The sequence below is a fragment of the Anarrhichthys ocellatus genome, unplaced genomic scaffold (genome assembly GCF_004355925.1).
Source record: "Anarrhichthys ocellatus isolate YVR2014 unplaced genomic scaffold, GSC_Weel_1.0 scaffold63, whole genome shotgun sequence".
NCBI classification, from domain to species: domain Eukaryota; kingdom Metazoa; phylum Chordata; class Actinopteri; order Perciformes; family Anarhichadidae; genus Anarrhichthys; species Anarrhichthys ocellatus.
Window position 1 is genome coordinate 1,197,002 of NW_022280093.1, and position 22,193 is coordinate 1,219,194.

Below are 22,193 nucleotides of genomic sequence, written 5' to 3' on the forward strand. Positions count from 1 at the left end.
AAAAACACTAGGCACCTCTTTTTTTGGCACAAGGCTTTTTTGAGCATCGGTAAGTTAATCAGGTTAAACTGCATCCGGGGAACTGCTGTATCAACAGCATGAAAAATTAAGCTAATGCTGATCGTGAATACTAAATGAATAATGAATGTTCAAAAGTCCTAAAGCCAAACCCAGTTTAAAGTTAAATTGGGGCTGAAAAACATCTTGGAATTTTACTTAGTTGCTTTAGTTTTGATGTCTCAACGCTTTGACAACTTTATTACAAAGGCATCTGGTCTTCATGTATAGGTCATTGGCAATTATTATTTTAGTACCCTATTAGTACACTAGTATACCAGAAGTTAGTAATCTACTAGTATCGATATCAAATTACAATGATGCCACCAATATGCTGAAATACCAATTGCTCATTAGGTTTGCCATCATTCAAGCTCATCAAACAAAATCAAATGTAGGTTGAACGGTGTTTGATAAAAGCTTTGTGCAGCTACTGACTATACACAACCATGTTCATTTACTCTATCCACTGAAAGAAAGACTTTGTGTGTGTGTGTCCTGTTCGAGGGTTGAAAGACCCAGAGTGCATTAGTGGGGTCAAAAGCCAATGACAGACAAAGCCACAGGACCACTTTGATGTTGTATTCTATAAGACTGTTTTGCACAATCAAGTCATTCTAATACTTTGAAACAAATAAAACAACATATAAATCAATTCGCAATTAATTCTTCATTATAATTGTATTTTCCCACCACATGTGTACAGACTGCATTCTGTCTCACGCTTTGTTTTTAAAATTTTACATCAATCAGTTCTGACACGTTTTTCAGGCTCCAGGTTATAACTGTAGCACCATTGCATAGTCAATGTAGCCAACAGATAATCGTGAACCTGTACAGAAACATTATTATGCTTTGTTGTGAGCTCCTCACAGTCAAAGAAAGTGTATTTTGCCTCAAAGATACCACATGTCAGGTTAGAAGGAAGGGGAATCAGGAAGACAAATTAGTTACATGGACAGAGACCCTTTCTGACCCTTTCTCCTAAGGAGAAGGGAGTCATGCAGGGAGAGATAACACCAGTGATGAAGACGTCTAAGTAAAGCACAAAGAAAGCAAGTTGAGAAGAGACAACTAATGTCATTGGTCCAAGTACCAAATCAACCTGCTGCTGCAGCAGTGTGTGAAACAGTATAGTCACAAGCGTAACAAAGCTAGTTCAGAAAGCTAACGCTAAAGCTTGGCTACAAAGTTTTGTCGTGTTAACAAATGACTACAGTGCATTGCTATGTGTAGTGTGACAGAGGCCGCCAGAAACACGAGGAAAAATAAACTTCCATTTATGTGTACTCGTTCTATGGGCCTAGTATTGTGAATGCTGGCTCTCTGTCATGACTTTGATACATGTAAATGGAACAGACCCCTCGTTAAAGTTATTCCACATGTGCATTCCTTGCTATGGAATTTATTTATTTGATTTCATTTTTCTTTTTTGACTTTTAGAACAGTTTAATCATCTTTAATTTTGGGTTGTTTTCATCCAAGTTGCCTATCATTATTTTGGATATTTGTTTCAAGGTCACAGTAACAAATACTCAAAGAATTATCACTCGACTGTAGAAAGTTAAAAGCAGCATTTTTGCATCTTATAGCTCATTAGCAGCAACAGGCAGCTAGTTTGGAGCAAACCGTTAGTGGTAAACTAGCTAGCTGGTAAAGACAGCAGAGCAAGCTATGAGACAGATTTATTTCATAAAACAGAGCTAAAATGACAGAGAATATGAACTTACAGTCGTCAGTTGACCGCAAACACAACTCCAAATGAATGCTTATGTGGCTCCATTTCTGCTGGGTGTGAAATAGCCACTAACACGCTAGCCATAGCTGCTTTATGAAGCGATAGTACGTCGAGGCTTTTTGTCTGTCCACTCATTTAGAAGTTGTTCTGCGAACTCGGGACCAAAAAGAAAAAAACATTGATATTATCTTTTTCACAACAAATTACTTGTCATAACAGGAAACGCAGAGGTGCAATTAATGGCCTAGCATTGGTAAGGGTTGCATTCCATTCATGTGTAATCGTTGTATGGGCTTGGTATTGTGAATGCTGACTCACTGTCATGACTTAGTGATACACATAAATGGAACAGACCCCACGTTAAAGTTATTAGTTCCACCTGTGCTTTGCTTGCTATGAAAAGTCAAAATGTCTTAAAAACAGTCTATTGCAGCTTAAGGCCTATAAGCTTTTAGACTGAGTAAGCTTTTAAAACTTTGTATAATCTTTAATTTAGGGTCGTTTTCATCAATTTTGCTTTTAATATGTGATCTGCCTTTTTTCAAGGTGACACAGTTCTTTGGACAGATTGCATTAATAGGCATCTAATTAAGCTTTAAAAATAGAGTATATAGAAGCAACAAATACATAAATGTGATCCTGTTCTGGTGCTACAAACCACATGTCCTTGAATTGTAACAGGAAATGATCTAGAACATCTCCTCATCCATACACAAATAACCTTACGTAAGAAATGTATCAGGTCTGCCATCTGAAAGACAATCATCACGAGGTCTTGTTCTTAACTCTTCAACAAACACACTTGTTCTTCAGTAACTCAGTGCTCAGTAACTGCAATCATGGCCACAGAAATAAGCTGTTGACATAACAGTGGATCACACCCAAGAGGGCCTGACATGGCCTGCATGTCGAAACACCGCACACCACATAGTTGGCCTTTGCTACAACTTGCACACAGTTGGATCCAGCTGGAGGCAGGAATTGTCATCTCACTGAAACGTGGGATGAGAAAAACAAGAGGAACAACCTGGCCCTTCAGAGGGCTACTGTGCCCAAAACGAGAAGGAAACGTGCTAGGTCTTATCCAAATCAACAAACACGATACCCAACTAGAAGGGCACTCTGAGAGCGCAGACCTCCGCCAATGCCAACTGCCCTTTCTCGCAATGTTAACCAAAGTGAAAAATAATTTGTGTATCCGCCCCGTGATTCGGATTTACTCCAACATTTAATTGGTTCTTCATTTGCCGATACTAAACCCTTCCTGAGAGTTTCATGAAAATCTAGCCAGTAGATTTTCTGTAAATCTGCTGAAAAACAGACTCACTCAACCAAAAACCTCCTTGGCGGATGTAACTATGTCATCGTGTGGAACGATACAGACTTTATGGATAAGTGAAGCAAATGTATACGGCTCTCTCCACACCATAGCTGTCGGGTTGTTAATGGAGACCACTCCACTTCCTTGACTCTGTGGTCAACCAGCCAGTCAAGCATGTCATATGAACCATCGATCCTTGTCCTGCAGCTCTGAAACAAGAGTAGATTGGAGTCTTCTCAGGGCAGAAATAATCTCGGTGGTTGCGTTAGATGTTGCATGGTCATTGTTTTTTTCTGGCTAAAAAGCCTTAAAGCCCATTGTAATAGCAAATCTCTCTTTCTTTCTGCTAACTGAAATACCGATGATGATCAAAAGTCATCAATTACCCTGACTAACCTTCAATATATTCATATAATTCACACCGTTAGCTTGCCAGTCTACAAGGCTGTGTTTCCTTGGCTGCACCCATTGACGTTTGAGTGAACCAATTAGATTATTTCTGCCGCCAGAGCAGCTCTACATATAAAAGCTGGGGAAAAGCTTCTCCTCTTCACAGAGTCAGATCTGGGAGCTTCTCCTGGGTAAAAAAAGTGGAGCTACAGCAGCCTTTACCATTACTGAATGGAAAAGAAACAAGGGGGTGGGGGCCATGTTAAGACGTGCAAAGTGTAGACAGTGGAAGCTGTCAAAACACCCTTTAAGAATGTGTTGCGGAGGGTTGAAAGTGCTTTTCCATCTCAGCAGCATTAGCAAACATAATGTTGGCCCTTTCTGCATGAAATACATTTAATTCCACAGCTTGTCACATCACTCAAATTTTCCATTTAAAAAAAAAATCTATAAAAACAAATAAGGATTATGTGGTCCATCTTTCAACCACGATCATAAGAATATGGAGAGGGCGGTTTGATGGCACAGGGGAAAGTAGCTTTCAATTTTCCTCAGCTCCCAACCAACAGGCACATTCATCTTGAATGCAGCAGAAACGAAGACAGAGGATATCAAACGGGGTAAGAGGAACAATAACCCCTAATGAACGGCCTTATCAGTAAGAGGGTTTTGTATGACTAAAGATGACCACTTATTCCGCCGTGCTCTACAGTGTCTCAGTTGGCTATGGTGAAACCAATTCCTCTAACTCCCCATATGTGGCTACCAGCCAGGTCAGCAGAATTACATGAAAAGGAGCTTAATGCTAACCATTCCCAGAGCAAAGGCATTATCTTCTGGTGACTAATCTGTGATAACAAATGGGAGCGGTAGAGCTGAATAGGAACGGATCGAGAGGGGTAAGCAGGAGTGATAAGAAAGAGCAATGAGAAAGTAAAAAAATCTGAGATATTGTTGTAACATTGTGGCACAGCTGCTTCCGGATCAGGAGAAAGGGGGATCGAATTCTGTTTTGTCAGAGCATCAATAATCAGCTGCAACATTTCATCAGGGCATTCCGGAGGCTCTCACTGCCATCTCCGAGGGCCAACATTCCTGAAGCTCGGAAGAGAAGCATCGCGAAGCCAAACACACGTCTAAGTTATGCGAGATCAAGTGAAGTGCATTGCTGCCATTCTCTTGCCTCTGACGGTTCAGGCTAATCATTAGCTCCATGATCTGAACCGACGAGTTCAGATAACAAAACGGAGTCCCTGACGTCACAAGGCTGCGGCTGGGAGAGGAAAACACAAGCTAGAGAGCTATCAAGAGCACGTGTTCGATATGCCAGTGCAGTCAAAACGAGCTGTGCCTGAACTGAGCCACGTTATCTGCTGAAAGGAAATAATCCTTGAGGAACACACACATGCAACATATTAAAACATGTCCATGGGTGCGTATATATACACACACCCACGAATTCCCCTCGAGCTTCTTGCCTCGCTGTGTCAGGTCCTGCTAAATCTGTCAATGATTTGACAACAAAAAGGACTTTCTGTTATTTAGCACCAAGCGCAGTGGATGAACAAAGTAAACCAACAAAAAAAATAAAAACTACTAAAACCACATCAGCAGTGTCAACAGAAACTGACCCTGAATGCCCCCCAACACCAAATAGATGTAGCCGGACTACCGTCACGCAAAAGGCTTGGCATTGCTGCGGCATGCTCAGACTTTGGCAGTTACCCTGATGGCATGCGGCCCGCTTGCGTTGCCGTCTTTAGCAGCTACAGATGTCAAATCTCTCAGCTTCGCCTGTAACACTCAAGCTCAATGCTTTCAATTCAGCATCCCAGAGAAGCTGGCGCTTTTTTGCTCTCTGCAGCCACACGTCTTACATGCATACATGTGTATCAGCACCTGTGTGTACAACCGAGATACATGCTAGCCAGCGGGGAAGCCCTGAAGAGAGACGCTGTTTGGGAAAGATAAGGGACTCGGCGTGGTGTCATTGTACTTGGTGCCGTCCACGTGAGTGGAGAAGCTCAGTCCTTTAGTCTGTCAGCCAGACAGGTTGTACGGCAGTGCTCTCAAATTCTCAAGTCGCACCAACGTAGACCAAAGTCTGAGTCCATTTGTATCTACAAACTGTGTAGGGATGTAGAACTTTTGTGTACATAGGCCCAAAATTTGAATTGGACAAGTTAAACTTTCATACAATCATTTAATATTTTGGTTACAAATCCTTTGCAGCCTCCATCCAACAGATTTCGGACTTGATATCTCAGGCCTGCACTCCAGCCAACGTCACCTCTTTCTTAATTTGTGGCTGAATTTGTCAATAAACTAAATTATTTGGTTGCCTTTTCTGTATGTTTAAGCTCGTTGTGCTTCACTGTGCACCAGCCCTGAACTGTTCCTCCAATATGAATGGGAACACTTTCAAAAAATGTAAACATCAGTTTCATGTAATTTCCAAATGTGCATGAGTTGAAAACAACAAAAGAAAACATCATTGTCCAGCTACTTATGGTCTGTACAGTATATGTTTCTACACTGCTGAACTATACTTACAATGAAGTCATTTCAATTTGAAGTAGAACTTTAAGATCTCTTTTTTTTCAGAATAGTATTTAACTACTAGTCTGCTCTTCCATTTACTGTCACCACCATACTACAATAAACATGCCACTACCAGCCTCCATGTGAAATTACAGGCTATTTTGCACTGTATAATCTCTTTTCTGCATGTTCTACTATTGCTGCAGAGTTTTCGACATTGTGTCTCGCACCTGAAGAGATTTCCCCATTTAACATGCTGGTTTTACAAGCAAGAAACTCCTTAAAAATGAAGCAAGCCCCCCTGTCTCAGTTTTCAGCTGAACCACTGAGAAGGGGAGCAGTGCAGGCACAGGGGTGCTGAACATCTTTTTCTGGATGCTTGGGCAAAACTTCAACTCGTGATTTGGGAGCAGCGGGTGTGTGTGGCGTTTTACTCAAAGACCGGCAGGCAAGTATTCCCCTGGAAGGATTTAGCACGGAAGCAAGGACACTGCTCAGTCGGCTGGAAAACAAGGAGAAGAAAGGAAGAAAGAAAAGAGGGATGAAGATAGGAAAAGGATAAAAAAAACACGAATGTAAAAGACTGAGGAGAATACAACAAGAGAGGTCACCGAGTCCGCATTTCTCCTCCTCTTTTCCTGCTTTGTTCCCTGCTGTGGTCGAGATGAACTCGAGAAAATCTCTGCTGCTTGACCACAGTTGAACCGGCCTTACTCAGTTACCATCAATCACATTGCATCCCATCACCCTAAAGGGGCCTACACGGCTCCGCCTCGTACAGTCCACTCACAAGATAACCCCCCCCCTCCTCCTCCCCATTCCCAATTACCTTCCACTACTGTAATATTCACGCTCACATACAGCAGCTCCTCTCCGTTACACAAGCAGGGAGCCGCTGAGTGTGGTGAGCTAATGAGCACTGACAACCCTTCCAGCGCCACTTCCCCACTTTTTTCTTTGCTGTGCAGCTGCACTGGCTTGTTGAGTCCTTACCTGAGAATAGATGAGGATTAATTAAAAAACCCTCGTTGTACTTTTAGTAGAGCCTGATGATTCCCAGAACAGACAAGTGGTGTTTGAAGGAAGTAGTTGAAACTTTCCGCTGTAACAGCATTGCTAGTCCCTTCTTTGAAAATGCCTGGAAACAAATTTCTCTCACGTGTGTTTTCTGAAGGGTGATCTGTCTTTTCTTTTCCCTCCAGATCAACATCAGTGTAGCGCTTCAAACATCATGTCACAGACAGATGCTAACTTGTCTTAGCTTTTGCCCTGCAGCAGAAAAAAAAGAGTCTATCTATAGGGAGCGGCTCTCCAACGCCGTATTTGTTTCTCATCAGGTCGAGCAAAAAGTTGCTCAACAGTCAACTTGCTTTGAAATGACATGAATGGGGATCAGCGACAGGCTGCCTGCTAGGTGTCAAGTCAGAGTGCTCATACTGTGGTTCCAAGAAGATGCACAGAAAACTTACTGCACAGCTATTGTCAATATATCTAACAATATATAATATATATGTTCTGTTGCTGTGTATGATGCTGCCAGCTGGTTATTTTGAGTGCAAAAGGCATGTTACTTTAAGCAGGACATATGAGAAAATATTCACTTCCCCATTTCTGTTTCATTGTGTTGCAGAATCTTAGTGGATGTTTTGCACTTTTGACAGTGAAAAAATATCTTTAAATAAAAAAAGGTAAAAAGGAATTTACAGCTATTAAGCTGTAATTGTAAGACATCCACCCAGGACTCAACTGGAAGTTAAAGATTACTTTACTTTTTTTATTTTTCAAGACAAGACTCAAGTTACTTTAAAGGAATAGTTTGACATTTTTCTGAAATACTCCTATTTGCTTTCATCCAAGGGTTAAATGAGAACGTTGATACCACTTTCACTTTCTGTACGCTAAATATGAAGCTGCAGTCAGCAGTCAATTAGCTTAGCTTAGCATAAAGACTGGAAACAAAAGGGGAAACCGCTAGCCGGGCTCCAAGCACATCACTAACACACTACTTGTAGCATGTAATCAAAGAAGACGACTTTGTTTTTGCTTAGCAGCCTTGTCCCTAAAGGATATACTCCATCTGTATTTCAACAACTTGACTTTGCTGCGACACGTCTGCAAGCCTGAATTTGTGGAATATTGTGAGGGGGAAAAGGGCCAATTACGTGCTTTGAAGGCCTGAGCCACCATTTAGGTTGAGTAACTGTGGGAAAGTAGGAGACAAATGGGATCTGGAGATGCGGCCCTTCTAAGAGTTAGAGCCACAAATTAGGGACCCAGTGTCTGAAATGTTTCGGGTATTCTTTAGCTTTATGTCTCAGCCGGTGCAGCAGATGTGAAACCAGACTGTGCGAGAGGACGAGTCAGGTCCACGAGTTGTTTCGTGTGGCAAAAAGGAAAGCCCACAAAATACCATCTTCATATTGCTCTTGCTTACGTGACTAAAGATTAGGGGTGGGAATCACCAGAGATACGATACTTGGGTCACGATACGATATTATCACGATACTGCGATATTATCACGATACTGAGATATATTGCGATTTATTACTTTTTTCAACTTCAAATTATGTCCCCAAAGGAAAACTGTGTCAACATGTTTTATCGAATAAGATACAGTTTTCAGTCTGTTCATCTCACTTCAATCATTTTTATTGCAGCAAAATAGGATTGTCAAGCAGACAGACTGACCAACAATGTCCTAAATGTTGCATGAACCTGACAAACTGAACTGTTTGTATTACTACATAGTCCAACTTAACTAAATGCAAACGTGTGGACTCAGTATATGAACTATAACTTATATAAGTAGGATATAAGTGTTATATAACTCAGTATAACTTGCGATGCATGGACGTCGAGGCAGAGAGCCAGTTATGCGCTGCACACTCCCCATGAGCCTGGCTACTGTTGGCAGATTTAACCCCGTTGTGAGGCCAGATGTCTCTCTTTGTTTTGACCAACTTCCTACCAATCACGCTGACCCAGGACCTTTCCTGACCTCACCAGAATACAACTCAGCACCATCTAGTGGACTGAAAAAGCAATTGATTTGATTGATATATATATATATTTTTTTAAATAGTTCATGTAATAAAAGATCGATACTTGGCGTCCATGTATCGATACAATATCGCCACGCAAAATATCGCGATACTATGCTGTATCGATTTTTTCCCCCACCCCTACTAAAAATGCGGTAAACACTCAAGTTATTACTTGACTGGCTCAAGTGCTGAAAACAACAGCAATGGGAACAGAAAGGCTGGATGAGAAGCTTGAAAAGCCATTTGGCATGACCTTCATGACTGTGCATATACTGGAGACCAGATTGACTCTGAGTTGATTGATTCGTACTTCCTGGTCCCACTCAGACTGTGACAAATTCCTCGAGAGTCCCCGGAGAAGATCCGGGAACAGCTTGTGACATTGTCTTGATTGGGCTCAGCTAATTCAGAGAGGAGAATAAGTCGGATTTTTACACATCACTGATATTAGAATGTAAAAAAAGGCAATACGTGTGACGGATATCTTTGCAACCCAAGACGGTTCGAGCACAATGAAGAGGCGGATGAAGGCATTAGAGTGAGGCAGAATGTGGGTGGAGGTGTAAGATCAGCTTTAAGTATAGAGGAGGAAGGTAGAGAAGAGGCGGACGTGAAGTAGTTGTTGAAGAGCTCGAGCAGGAAGTGCAGGTGGCGTTTCTCATATCAGCTTGTCTCCGGATAAAACTGATCAACAAAGAGGTCGATCAAAAAGGGCTTTCGCACCTTTATCGTTTGGTACGGTTCAAACTAACTCTACAATGTATCTTTTCTTTTCCCTCCTTGGTCCTGACAAAATGAACCAAACTACAAGTGACCTAAGAGTGTGGCCTTTTTATGTTCATAGCTTACCTATTCTAGCATGCCGCCCGCATGATTTATGCTCTTCTTTTAATGCCAAAAGTGAGCATTTAAATACTTTTTGCATGATACAGTATCTGCATGGGATGTATTTGTTGAATGCAGACGAATAAAAACTAACTTTTTGCACTTTTAAACCAAGCATCAAAGCTGCTGTAAGCTGTTATACAACTCAAGTGACCTGGACTCATCTTCCTGTGGTCCAAAGGTCTCGGCTGGCCCGCGATACAGTAGTTAAGTGTTGACCCCGGGCCAAGTGTTCTCCAGAGGGGAAGCCTATACACGTCTACATTTACGGTGCCACTGCATGGATCAATGGACCAGTCGCCTCCGTTCTGCTGAACCATGGAAAAACCCAACAGGCGCTGGTAGAGGGGGGAGTGAATGGGTGTGTGTGTGTGTCTGTGTGTGTGTGTGTGTGAATGCTAGTGTGTCTGCATGGAGGAAGTGCTCTTCAAGAACGAGCGTTAATGTTGACCTACTTCGTCACCGTTTGCCGTGGTAAAAATCTACTGCCGAGGTGCAACAGTGAATATTTTCCAGGAAGTGGAAGGTGTTTCACCTGTCACTGTGGAGCCGAGCCGTGAAGTGAAACCTCACTGACAATGCGCTGAAAAGGAAAAACACTGATTTCGTTCCATCAAACCCACATCATGCCGTCACTGCTGCACTCTCACTCTGGATCATTCTCTTAATCAGAGCGTGGGTTCATCTGGGTATTCCAATGCCTTGAAAAGAGGTTGCACGGTAATACCACACGGCCAACGAGGAGAGAGTGCCGGCGCTAACCATGGAAACGCTACCAAACTTGAATTCATTCATTACTCATTTAATGGGCTTGTAAGCGCAGCCACTAGAAACCCACAAAAGGGGGAAAGCAATCAGCGTCCCACTCAGGCCTCATCCAAATTTGGCACAGGGGGGTTTCACACACTCGTGAGCTCCTTTATTCAGGATGAGAAACTTGGATGAACTTTAAAACTTTTCGGTCAGCGTGTAATTGCAAAGAGCAATGAGTGCAAAGCGGGGTTCCTCCACCAATGCACAGGGCCTATCAGTACTATTTAAAGGAAACGGATTGATCGTGGTCATGCAGAGACATGAATACACACACACACACACACAGATTAAAATCTGTGAATCTACACTGTAGTACATTATATTTGTAACTCAAGTATTACCTATAGTCTTTTTTGTTGTTGTCTGGTTGCACAAAGGTGACATTTTATACAGTAGTACTGGCGCACACACACACACACACACAGCACGGGTTATTTTGTTCCTACTTCATCCTCATTGCTCCACACACACACACACACACACACACACTCTGGATGAACTTTGAAGCCAGTAGGCCTACAACTACAGTAGCAGTGAACGAGATCAATTCCAGTGTTTCTCTGAACTTTTTCATGGACACACTTTATATAGAGAGCGCTCCATCTGCTTCACAACTTTATTTGGATAATGAAATAATCACTCCTGAGCGTCACATTCGACATCACAATGAAAGGTTCCCCCACTCCCCACTCCCCGCCCTCCTTCCTCCAAAGGGGCCCCTGGGGGTCCCCAACCGGCTCCCATTCAACAGGGGCAGCCCACTGGCTCTCTCTCTTCTCTCCGTGAAAAAAAGCGCCATGTTGAGGCTCCGGCGCTGCTGCTGCTGCTGCTCTGCACTGGGCGAGACGCTGTACGAAAGAGGCGCACCGGAGCAGGGCCGCGCGCTCGGGGCTTACCTTTGCGATCGCCTTCTTGTACCTCATGGCCGCCTGCTCGATGAGGCTGTGGACTTGTATATTCCCATCTCTGCACGGGACGACCACCCGGGTCCTCCCGAAACACACCGTCACTTTCATTATCACCTCCGCCGCGTTAATCCCAACGAGGAAAAAGCCGCGTCAGGGCGACGAATGGAACCATCCCCGGAGCGCGACAGTGAAAACAAACTTAAAATCCTCGGTTGTTGCGACGAGGGAGGTTTGAAGTGAAGTTGTCTCCGTGCCCTCCTGGAAGAAGGGGGGAAGCCCGGCATTGGATCCGGCAGGCGGCGGGGCTGGGTTGGCGTCCTCCTTGTGCGTGTCTGTGTGTGTGTGTGCACGCCGCGTTGACTCACTTTACAGAAACTTCCCAGCTAGAAGCCTCTCCAGCGAGAGCGCACCACTGGACTGACACATAGGAGCGCGTCCACATGTCGGAGCAGGCTCCAAGAATGCTTCCCCCACGCCGACCGATAGGCTGCGGTGCAGGTTTTGTAACTGAAGGCAAACAGAGCCACTTTACATCGCTTTGCTTAGTGATAACTGAAAGTTGCATAACACTTGGATTTGCTGTGTGTGTTTTTTTTCTTTTTCAAAGTAGGCTAAACTAGTGGTTTAGTGGAGATCTTACAAAAACAAAACTCCCTCCACACACACTTTACCCCAACCCATTTATACCAGAGTCTACCAGTATATTCCCTCTGTTCCTCTTGTTATAGCTGTAGGCCTATGGCAGTTAGTTTGTAATCATATATATATATATATTGAGGCAAATTGAAGCGATTGCAACACAGACATCCTGACGGGCCCCCCTCCCCGAGGGCCTGAAGCAGTTTTCCAGACAGATTCTACCTGCTGTACAAACACTAAACATGCAACTCCTCAGGGGTCAGACTATGTCGTATCAGACACAGATCTCGTGAGTTTGGGAGTTATGGTTATAGGTAAACCCTGACACGTTAAGTGCTGCAGGTCTATTGCAGAAAGTATGAGACGGACTGAATGAGCGTAACTCCACCAGCAAGAATCGAGGTGCCGAGAAGAGCACTGATAGCGAAGCATACGTTAACGTTATGCATATATGACTATAAATGATTGAAACGCAGTGCATAAAAAAGGAGAGATGGGCCTAAGGCTGGATCTACGGTATGACCCAATTTACTGATAAAAGCTGCAACCTTTTCTGTGGAGCTTCTCTCACTTCCCCGCAAGCTCTTGGCTCTTTATGATCTAATGCAGTCCAAATGAGTGAACATGAACACCAGCGGAAGACGGACAGCCCCCTTTTTATTCTCCAAACTATACTATCACTGCTCAAATATTTGTTCCCTAATGCTCTCAGCTTGTTGCCCTTGAGCATCCAAGTAGAACCTAAAAGATTAAACTTTTCCTTTTTTTTTTTTTTCTGACTCCAGATCAGAAGGTTGTTGTGTTTAAATCCTGTCAGGGTCAAACCATTGATATGAAACAATATATTGGCTTGTTCTAGACTTGGAAAATATTTCAGTTAGGCCTCCCCATCTGGTCGTACATTATGAACTACTCCCCTGTGAAAACTGCTGCTCCCTTGTGTATAAATAGTACCCCCCCCTGGTGGCCAAAACACTCCCTCAAACAGCAAATCAAGGTTTTTCTTCACCTTTTGCATTCCTGGTGTCACGTCGACGTCTCGCTTATATCCACATTCATGAGCCAAATGTGTGTGTGTGTGTGTGTGTGTGTGTGTGTGTGTGTGTGTGTGTGTGTGTGTGTGTGTGAGAGAGAGAGAAAGAGAGAGAGAGAGAGAGAGCGAGAGAGAGAGAGAGCGAGAGGAGGCAGTGGTGGAAATTAAGACGGTGCCCGCCGGACCCGTCCGCTCCACATTTACAGACTTGTCCAGTGCGGAGAAAAGAGCGGCAACGCTGTACTGACAGTGGGGCGTTATTTCCGTGGCCAGACGTGCTCCGACAAGGTCCCGAGAGTGGAGGGGGTCATTCACAGACTTACCTCACCCCCTGAGAATCCAGCACCGCACAGATCCACTCATTCATAAGTGTGTGTAATCTACTAGGTCCTTCCTCTATACCTCCACCTTCTAATACCACCTTTATGTGTCCCTCTATTCAACCTTTTACTGATCTATGTTTAGTGGGCTATACTTACTTACAGATGCCTCCTTGGTTGGTTCCCCCGTCACGTCTAAAGACATTTAAAGTGTGGCGGAACAATACTTTGAAGGCCAGTAACAGAGTTATCAAGTCGCCAGTCTAGCCTGGTCACTATAGCTGACTGTTCACTTTAATCATCATTTATTGAGGGCAGGCTGATGGTCACAAAGATGTTTTTTTTTTTAAAGAACAAGTGGCTTGATTTTGTTTTGCAATGGTTCAGAAGCATTTCTGGTGCCGGATTAGAACATATGCTGTGCGTTTCAATACCCATACTACCATACTATATATAGTATGTCCCAATACCATAGTATGACAAAAATACCATCATGTCTTAGCCTACTGCAGTATGCAAGCCAGCATGTTTTGCTGCAAACAATAAGGAAGTATGTCTCAACTGACTGCACGCTGCACGCAACAGAGGGCTCTTTGTACAGGCAGCCGCGGTGTGCGCTCAAAGTAAAAAGAAGAAAGTGTGTAATTTGGAATGCAGCTTGAGTGTGCGAATTGGCGGGGTTCGAACCCACAATGCCAAATAAACCCGGCTTTGTGTTCAAGCTAAGTGAAGTGGAGTCACCGCGTCCCCGCGTCCAATACCAAGCAAGGGAGAGAAAAGAGTATGACATCATTGGGACACTTCATGCAACATCCGCCCAGTGGCACGATTAAGGCTGATGTCTGCAGTGTTTTAAAGTTGTTTAGTCAGCATATGTATGCATATATATACAGTACATATATACATATATGTATATATGTTGGTATAAATATATACGATGATATACGACGATGTGCACCTTGAAAGAGGACGTAACGTTACAGAGCTAGCTCCGCCAATATTAGCAACCTAATGTAACGAAACAGACCAAGTGAAACATTATCTGAGATGTTAACAGTTCAATAATCATGAAGACAAATCAATACTGGAGACTTTGAATTTCGGGTGATAAGCGTAACTTTACCTCGACTCCTCGGTTGATCTCCACATGGCTGTTGCTCAGAAGGATGAACTGAAGCTGTTGTGTCCAAAGTCAGGTTTATTGTAGGCAATAAGCAGTTAGAATAATATATAAATAATATATATACATTTTTATATATCGTCATTACAGACACATTGACCTGCAATAGACAGTACGTTGTAGATGGAAATTTACAGCAATTCATTACAGTGCACCCTGCAGAACTGCAACACTGTCGGTGTTTGGTTTAACTCACACATAACAATGTCAAACAGGACTTAAATGGCATCTCTGCCACCACCACAATCTGATGCAAGCTGAGGCCCCCTCCCATTATTGGGGTTAATTCAAGTTTCCCTTATGACAGCCATTAACAGTTGTTACTGCAGCACCTTGACTTTATAATGAATCCCTAACAGCTCAACTCAAAACATAACACTACAATCCAACCCTACCTTTGACTAATGCAGCAGACCATGAACAATGAAAAAGACAAAGACTCAAACAAGTGTCATGTTTGTGTTGGCTAATAATAAAATTCACTGACCCAATGTATCCTACAACGACATATTTATTGATAGCTGAGAGGCTCCATCTGCTGGCTCTGAAATGCGTTACACCTTTTCTTCTCCAGAAATCTCTCTTTTGTGTGGATTAAGTTCAAAGCCTGTAACTGCTGTGTTTGAGGCCAGTGTACACTGTGAACACAGAGAATGGTGTTAGCACTCTGATATCATGGATTTGCCAATGCTGCCAGATGCTTTTGCTTTGTTTTGCTGCATGCACGTTCTGTCTTGCAACGTTTGATCCCCGTGTAGCCCAACAATAACTCTTCCTGTTGTGCATATGGCATTTTAAATCTGTCTATTGATAGTATAAATAGCCCCATGTGACATCTATGACTCACATCAGAGTATACATACACTGCTGTGTGCTTTTATATCTAAACAAAATAGAGAGCAGGAGTAACTAATGAATGATGGTGTGAAGATTTAAGTGATGGCTGGTTCTGTTCTCTGGCAGTATTGGTTTTAGAGACACTTATTGACAGGGGGGGGATACATATCACACCTTGACAGATTTTAATACCCAGAAATCCTCTGAAATGATGCCAGTAAACTGACTTTGGTCACCAACATGGCTTTATAGCAAACAGGACATGGGGAGTCGAGGATCTAAGGTTGGTGAGTCTGATTATAAGTGGACAGAGCCAATGATTGTGTTTTCTAACCAATGCACTGATCATTTGTCGGCCTCCAATTCTCCTCTAATTTGAATATCTGTAAAGTTGAGTCTGCTCTCCATTGAGTTCATCTTTACAATCTCTGAAAAAGAACCAGGGAGGAAAAACAACTCACCTCAGAGTGTACACACAGACAGGACTGGGCTGTACTACAGCCAGGGCCTGTTCGCATATTGTCAGGTCCACACCCCTCCACCTGATACCTGCTAAAGCTTGGCAGACTAGAGGGACACAACCATCAGAGACAACTCTGTCTTCCACATGAGACCTTCAGAGTTGTTCTGTGTGACTCTGTGGCGCAACGGTAGCGCGTCTGACTCCAGATCAGAAGGTTGCGTGTTCAAATCACGTCAGGGTCAGTTGTATTTATACATACATCAATGTTGATGTCTGTATGCAGCCATTGAAGTGACAGTTTAGGAGACCTGTCACATTCATGCCTTTGTAAAAGCTCACATTGTGTGTATGGACAATTCCTCTATTATGGCAATTCCAAACAAAGTGCATATGAAAGGAAAATAGTTGAATAAAGATGTCTTTCGCCCTTGCATTGGTTTATTTTCCCCATACCACCCTATGCAGATACATCAGACACTGTTGTGTACATTGACTGTTACATAATCACGTTAGAGCGTTTAATCTGTGATATGTTGTCAGTAGTTATTTTCATGTTTGTAAACAAACCTGCTCTTAATTAATAGTTAGAGAAAAGATATGACCCCGACGTGATTTGAACACGCAACCTTCTGATCTGGAGTCAGACGCGCTACCGTTGCGCCACGAGGTCCTACATAGCAAAATAATAACACGATAAAATACTATATAACGTTTAAAGAAGAGGATGCAGTGGGAGAAATTATTTTTCCAGTTTGCATGTATGCCATCATTTGGATCCATAAATTAGACTACAATTATTACATAAAACACGGATGATATGCGACACACGAGACATTCTCTTCTCAATGCCCCCTTTCCTCGGACATGCGTCTCGTGGACACCTGAACACCACTAAATACCGCTTCATCTCCCCTCCTGGTGAATGACATTGTCTCACTGCGTTTTTGCCTGCATCAGCACCATGGACAGCTATCAGCTGCGCAACTGGCTCCACGGGGCTCGCCCTGCGCGTGCAGTGGCAGCAGTCGTGAACGCTGCGTAACGAACGCGCATGTGCGCGTGACGCAGTTTTGTTTGTTTGTTTTGAAGCAACTTCGAATTCGTTCAATTTAAGTAACTCACTTTTTTACCATTAACTTTGCTATATTTAAGATTGGGACCTGAGTGATTTGAGTCAATGTTAAATGTCCAATGTTAAAAGAGATGAATGCTGGGAAAGCTTTTCACACGATTGTTTTTTATGTCTGAATTCGATTTTTCGCTGCTTCAGTTACAGGTAGTAGTGCATGCTGGCTGGCTGTAACTGAATATAACTGAGCCATTGTTAAAGTTATTAATAACGTCAAAATGCCTGCCGTGAAAAAGTCCTCTTGTCTGGGGACACATCCAGTGGACTCTGTTCTGTTCTGTAGTCTCCTTGAAACTGATTTGTGATTTAAATGGGTTGCTGGAGACCCCTGAGCCAACTGCTGCGCTGCTGATGTCATGATGAGATGACTCGAGTCTCACAGCAAACTGCATAATCAAAGCCATTGTTGTCGTTGTTGGTAGCTTCACTGTGCTCCTTTGTTCCTCTTCTCAGTTTTCACCCAAACAGATCGAAGCCTCAATGTTTTCAAATTATAAATCCCTGCAGCTGCTTCACGGTAGAGGCCTGGTCGGTATACTGGTGTTATTGCACCCAGCTGTCACTAATAATACTGTCACATTTAGTCATCTAAATTCGACCAATTTAGACAGCAGATCAGCTTGATTAAAGCGTTGACATGTTAAAATCAGAAAAGCACCTGTTGCGTAGTGGTACAACTATCAGAGTACACGTTCCATGACAAACACCAGAGGACTGACATATGGATACACTCGACAAATGTTTACATAAAACCTTTCAGTGTTTTTATTTATTTATTTGACAAGCAGCAGGATCATGTTTGTCACCTCATGTTTTTTTTTTCTTTACATTTGAAAGTAGATACAATAGTCAGTATACCAGTTTTATTACAATATATTTTCCTAACTTCAGTACATTTAACAAAGAAAATTAAAATAAACACACAACAACTGCAAACGTGAGAAAAAAAAGCATGTTTTTTTTTGTTGTTTTTTTAAAAATGTGTAGCCACCAATGGTGTCATTGGTGGCTGCACATTAGCCACCAATGGTGTCATTGGTGTCACAACTCACTCTTTCCCCAAGTTTTTTCCTTTTTTTTTTTTTTTAACTTAATTTTTCCGGTCGATGTTTATCGGCTCTTCCCTCTGGAACAGCGATAGGCAATTTATTTTTTGTCGTTTTTGACGCACGGGGTGCGTGGCACTGGTGATGTTGTAAACAGCTTAAAAATCAGACGGTGGGTGGGGCCGGGGAGGAGGGTCTCGTGGGAGGTGGCGTTAGCTGGCTGTCGTGACGTTGACACGATGACCTTTTTCTTGTTTGTTTTTTTCAAAAGATGGAGGCACCAGTCCTGCCTTTTGGGTCACCGCGCGTAGAATCACAGCAGACAGCGACAGTCCAAAACCGAAATGGATGAATGAGTCTGTTTTGTTATTGATTTTAAACCTGCGTCTGCCGGCTGAGTGTTTGTGCGGAGGGGGCTCCCCCTACGCCACGTAGCTGTACTCGTCTGCCGAGGTCTGGCTTCGCTCGATGTACTGCTTGTCGATGAGCACCTCGATGCACTTCTTGATCATGCTGATACTTGGGTTGAACCTGGCTTTGGACTGATTGATGACCTGCAGAAAAACAAACAGCGGGTAAACAGTTAATCTACTGTTACAAACGGGGAAATCTCAACAAAAGGCTTTGAACACAGAGGACTTCCACCCACCTCCTGGATGAGGCCGTTGTGTCGGAGCACCTTGCGGGCCTTCATGATTCTCACTATAGCAGCTTGTAAATACATTTTGCGGTCCTCGTCCACGGCGCTCCTCGTCTGCTCCATCTCCTAATGGTCAGACAGATACGTTGAGGAGGTGGATTATGGGTATCGACATAGTAGCTGCTTAACAACAGGGCAACAGCAGCGCAACTCGAGGCGGTATTCAGATGAGCGTTTGTCTAACCTGTGGTGTGTCTTTCTGCATCGACGTGGTGATCTTGAACTTTGTCCTTTTACTGGTGAAAGTCATATTTAACGAAAACGTGGACTCGGTTTCGATCTCCTCCTGTGAGCAGAGGACTCAAATTAACATCAATGCTTTCCACACAGACAAAGACTTGACAAGGCAATCTGGTGCAAATAAACAGAAACTTCCCAATCAACACCCGTCACCACAGACAATTCAATTGCACTTGTTGCACATGAGCGCACCGACCTTTTGCGAGTCGTGGTTGAGCATCTTGACGTCCAGCAGGGACCTGATGGTCTTCTGTAGCTCCTTCTCGTTCATCTGGGTGCCGTCCTGCAGCTCCTTGTAGGTCACCGTCAGGCTGTTGTTGAAGGCCAGCAGCACAGCCATCTGGTAGGTGGTCACCATGGCGACATAGGGCTTGGACAGGTAGTTCATCTTCACCTCACCTGTTAAGAGACGAGCAGACACTGACGAGTACAATCGAACCAGCTACGTTACTATTCAGCCCGCTTTTTGTGAACATAATCATCATTGATTACATTTCATTTTTTCCTCCCTTCCATGATTGGACCAGCCTGGTTGTGATACTGTTGCTTTAAATCGTGTGTGTGTGTGTCTCTGTTACCTGTGCAGAGATAGTGCAGCCAGGTCAACTTCCTCCCACTGAAGTGCTGATTATAGAACAACTCAAACTGTAAAACAAAAGACAGGACGTTATTTAGCACTGTGCTCCTTTAACTCAGGATACACCTATACCTGTGATGAAACTCACCATCTGCACACTCTTCTCTAGCTCTTGAGGGATGGCGAATGTGGAGGAGGGGACGTGCGTGAGTGGCCAGGCTCCAGCCTGCAACCAACATGGCATCAACCACAACATTACACATTTGTACTGAAAAAACGACGCGGGAGCAGAAGCTGAAGACGCCCGGTGGAGCCAGGGTGGATATAGCGATACTCTTAGATTTGAATGCGTGAGGAGTCCTCCTCACCTGTAATACGTAGATCTGGAAGCTGATGCCCAGGTCCACCACCGTCTCCTGCGTCTTGATGAAGTTGTTGAACTTGTTGTTGAGGTCGGCGCTCACGCTCATGTCTGTGTACATTCTGTGCAGTTTGCTCGTGAACTCGTAGCCACAAGCTTGCTGTAACAAAATAAGATAAAATCAGGAGGAGAACGTTTGATATTGTTTCTTCTTTATGAGCCCTCCGTTTCAGACATGTCGCAAAGCTTAGTTACTAACGCTCAGCTTTGCATTTACCTTTAGTTTGTTGATCATGGCTTCTTCTGAGTCCATTGACAATGATAAACCGTGTATTAACCGCTTCGCTAGCATTCTGGCATAAAACTGTGGGAAAGAAAAGCGAGAACTTGAAAAACAGAATGTCTCCTTGGAGTATTTGGGGACAATAAGGACCCAACTAATGGACTAAACCACCCTCCTAGTTATGGTTTTAATAATACTGCAGCATCAGAGGAACTCTGGTCACCTTTTGAAAGATGTCCTTGTCGTCTATGTACTTGAACACCGTGATGAAGCTCGTCAGCTTGTCCTCCACCTCGTTCTCCGTCATTCCCTTTGCAGACTTTTTCAGCAGATTGTCACAGTATTTCGCCAGCTGCACAGACACACCAGGAGGGACACGACCTGGTCAGGGCACTGTGTGTAACACTGTGTGTGTGTGTGTGTGTTTGTATGCGAGCGTGTGCACTTACAAGTTCAGGGGCTTTACAGATGGACTTGGGCTCCCTGAAGTTCACCACGGACGTCAAAGCCTGAGAGAGAGACATCAAATAAACACATTCAGTCCAACTGAGAAAAAAACATCACCACGTGTACATAGTTATACTTTAACACATTTAGAACTGTAGTTATATGCAGTTACAGAAAGTACACAAGGAAAACACAACCTCACGTTTTCAATCTAGTAACCGTTATGAGTATGCCGTTCAGTTACCTTATCGAGTGCACTCATGAAGTGCTGATCTCCGTTTAGAACTGTGTTTATGAGTTGAACAAATTTACTGTGAACCTCCAGCACCGACTCCACAAACAGGGTTGGCATCTAGGGGAAGCCGGAAGAGCGAGACAAAAGGTTGCATTCAAATGATTTGCAGTTAAAACTAACAGACAAAATCATTATTTTAAAAGAGATTAAGCGGTCAAATCAAGCCGCCTTCGAGCTCCAGCGGTACAACTTGCAGCAGCTTGAAAATCCACGATACTGTACGTCCAACAGACACACACACACACACACACACACACACACTCACACACTGCTGGAGTACTAACGTTTTCCTGAGAGAGGTTACTGGTGCCTCGGATGCCCTCGTTGTGGATGTGGACCTGCAGCTCCTGGATCATGTGGGGCAGCCCGTTGGACACGGACCGCAACAGGGTGTACATGTTGGCCATGTCTGGACAAAAACAACACAAAACTCAATGTGTGTACATAGAACCATTTGCATCACACAAAAACAGATGCACGCATCAGGACACAGAGGGGCCCGCGCTGCACTGACCCTCTCTCTTCTCCTGCCGAATAATGCTCTGGCACTCCCCGTGCAGGAACTGCAGATGATCCGCCACCATCCTCTGCTGGCATTCATGGATGACTTTGGCATAGGAGCTGGGGTGCAGGTACTTCCGACATCTCATCTCTTCGTCTTTCAACCGCCCCAACACCTGGAGGAAGAGAAGAGGGACACTTTTTGTCCATCCATTCGGTTCCAACAGGATATTTCAGCACAGTCGCAGATAAAGATTATTGGTAGTATGATACCGTTTGTAGAATTAGAATCCAGTGGTGTCTGCGTAGAAGTAATGTGCCATTGGAACCGTCAAGCAATATAACATACTTTTAGAAAATGTTCTCACTTTGATATGAATAGGTTCAGATTTAACACAACACACACACACACACACACACACACACACACACACACACACACACA

At 43.6% G+C, this 22,193-nt stretch overlaps 2 protein-coding genes and 2 non-coding genes across 7 annotated transcripts in view; 1 reads left to right on the plus strand and 3 right to left on the minus strand.

The window, feature by feature from the left end:
- Window positions 1-12,179, minus strand: part of LOC116397197 (partitioning defective 3 homolog) — a 314,996-nt gene extending 302,817 nt beyond the window's left edge. For 2 of the 3 annotated variants that reach the window (XM_031872427.1, XM_031872426.1), the window contains exon 1: window positions 11,686-12,179. In XM_031872427.1, coding sequence (XP_031728287.1) covers window positions 11,686-11,805 — 120 coding nt within the window. In that variant the 5' untranslated portion in view covers window positions 11,806-12,179. The remainder of the gene's footprint in view (window positions 1-11,685) is intronic. The other variant, XR_004213660.1, reaches the window with a different exon arrangement.
- A 4,160-nt stretch (window positions 12,180-16,339) lies between these two features.
- On the plus strand, window positions 16,340-16,411 carry trnaw-cca (transfer RNA tryptophan (anticodon CCA)). The gene has a single exon. It is a non-coding gene; the product is annotated as a tRNA-Trp (tRNA).
- A 356-nt stretch (window positions 16,412-16,767) lies between these two features.
- trnaw-cca (transfer RNA tryptophan (anticodon CCA)) lies at window positions 16,768-16,839 on the minus strand. The gene has a single exon. It is a non-coding gene; the product is annotated as a tRNA-Trp (tRNA).
- Window positions 16,840-18,052: 1,213 nt separating this feature from the next.
- The window catches only part of cul2 (cullin 2), an 11,591-nt gene continuing 7,450 nt past the window's right edge, over window positions 18,053-22,193 (minus strand). The window contains exons 8-20 of one of the 2 annotated variants that reach the window (XM_031872423.1): window positions 21,762-21,924; window positions 21,532-21,656; window positions 21,197-21,304; window positions 20,955-21,014; window positions 20,729-20,857; window positions 20,500-20,586; window positions 20,230-20,382; window positions 20,010-20,087; window positions 19,863-19,929; window positions 19,481-19,683; window positions 19,229-19,330; window positions 18,994-19,110; window positions 18,053-18,898 (exon numbers count right to left, since the gene is read on the minus strand). In XM_031872423.1, the coding sequence (XP_031728283.1) occupies window positions 18,767-18,898; window positions 18,994-19,110; window positions 19,229-19,330; window positions 19,481-19,683; window positions 19,863-19,929; window positions 20,010-20,087; window positions 20,230-20,382; window positions 20,500-20,586; window positions 20,729-20,857; window positions 20,955-21,014; window positions 21,197-21,304; window positions 21,532-21,656; window positions 21,762-21,924 (1,524 nt within the window). In that variant the 3' untranslated portion in view covers window positions 18,053-18,766. The remainder of the gene's footprint in view (window positions 18,899-18,993; window positions 19,111-19,228; window positions 19,331-19,480; window positions 19,684-19,862; window positions 19,930-20,009; window positions 20,088-20,229; window positions 20,383-20,499; window positions 20,587-20,728; window positions 20,858-20,954; window positions 21,015-21,196; window positions 21,305-21,531; window positions 21,657-21,761; window positions 21,925-22,193) is intronic. The other variant, XM_031872424.1, reaches the window with a different exon arrangement.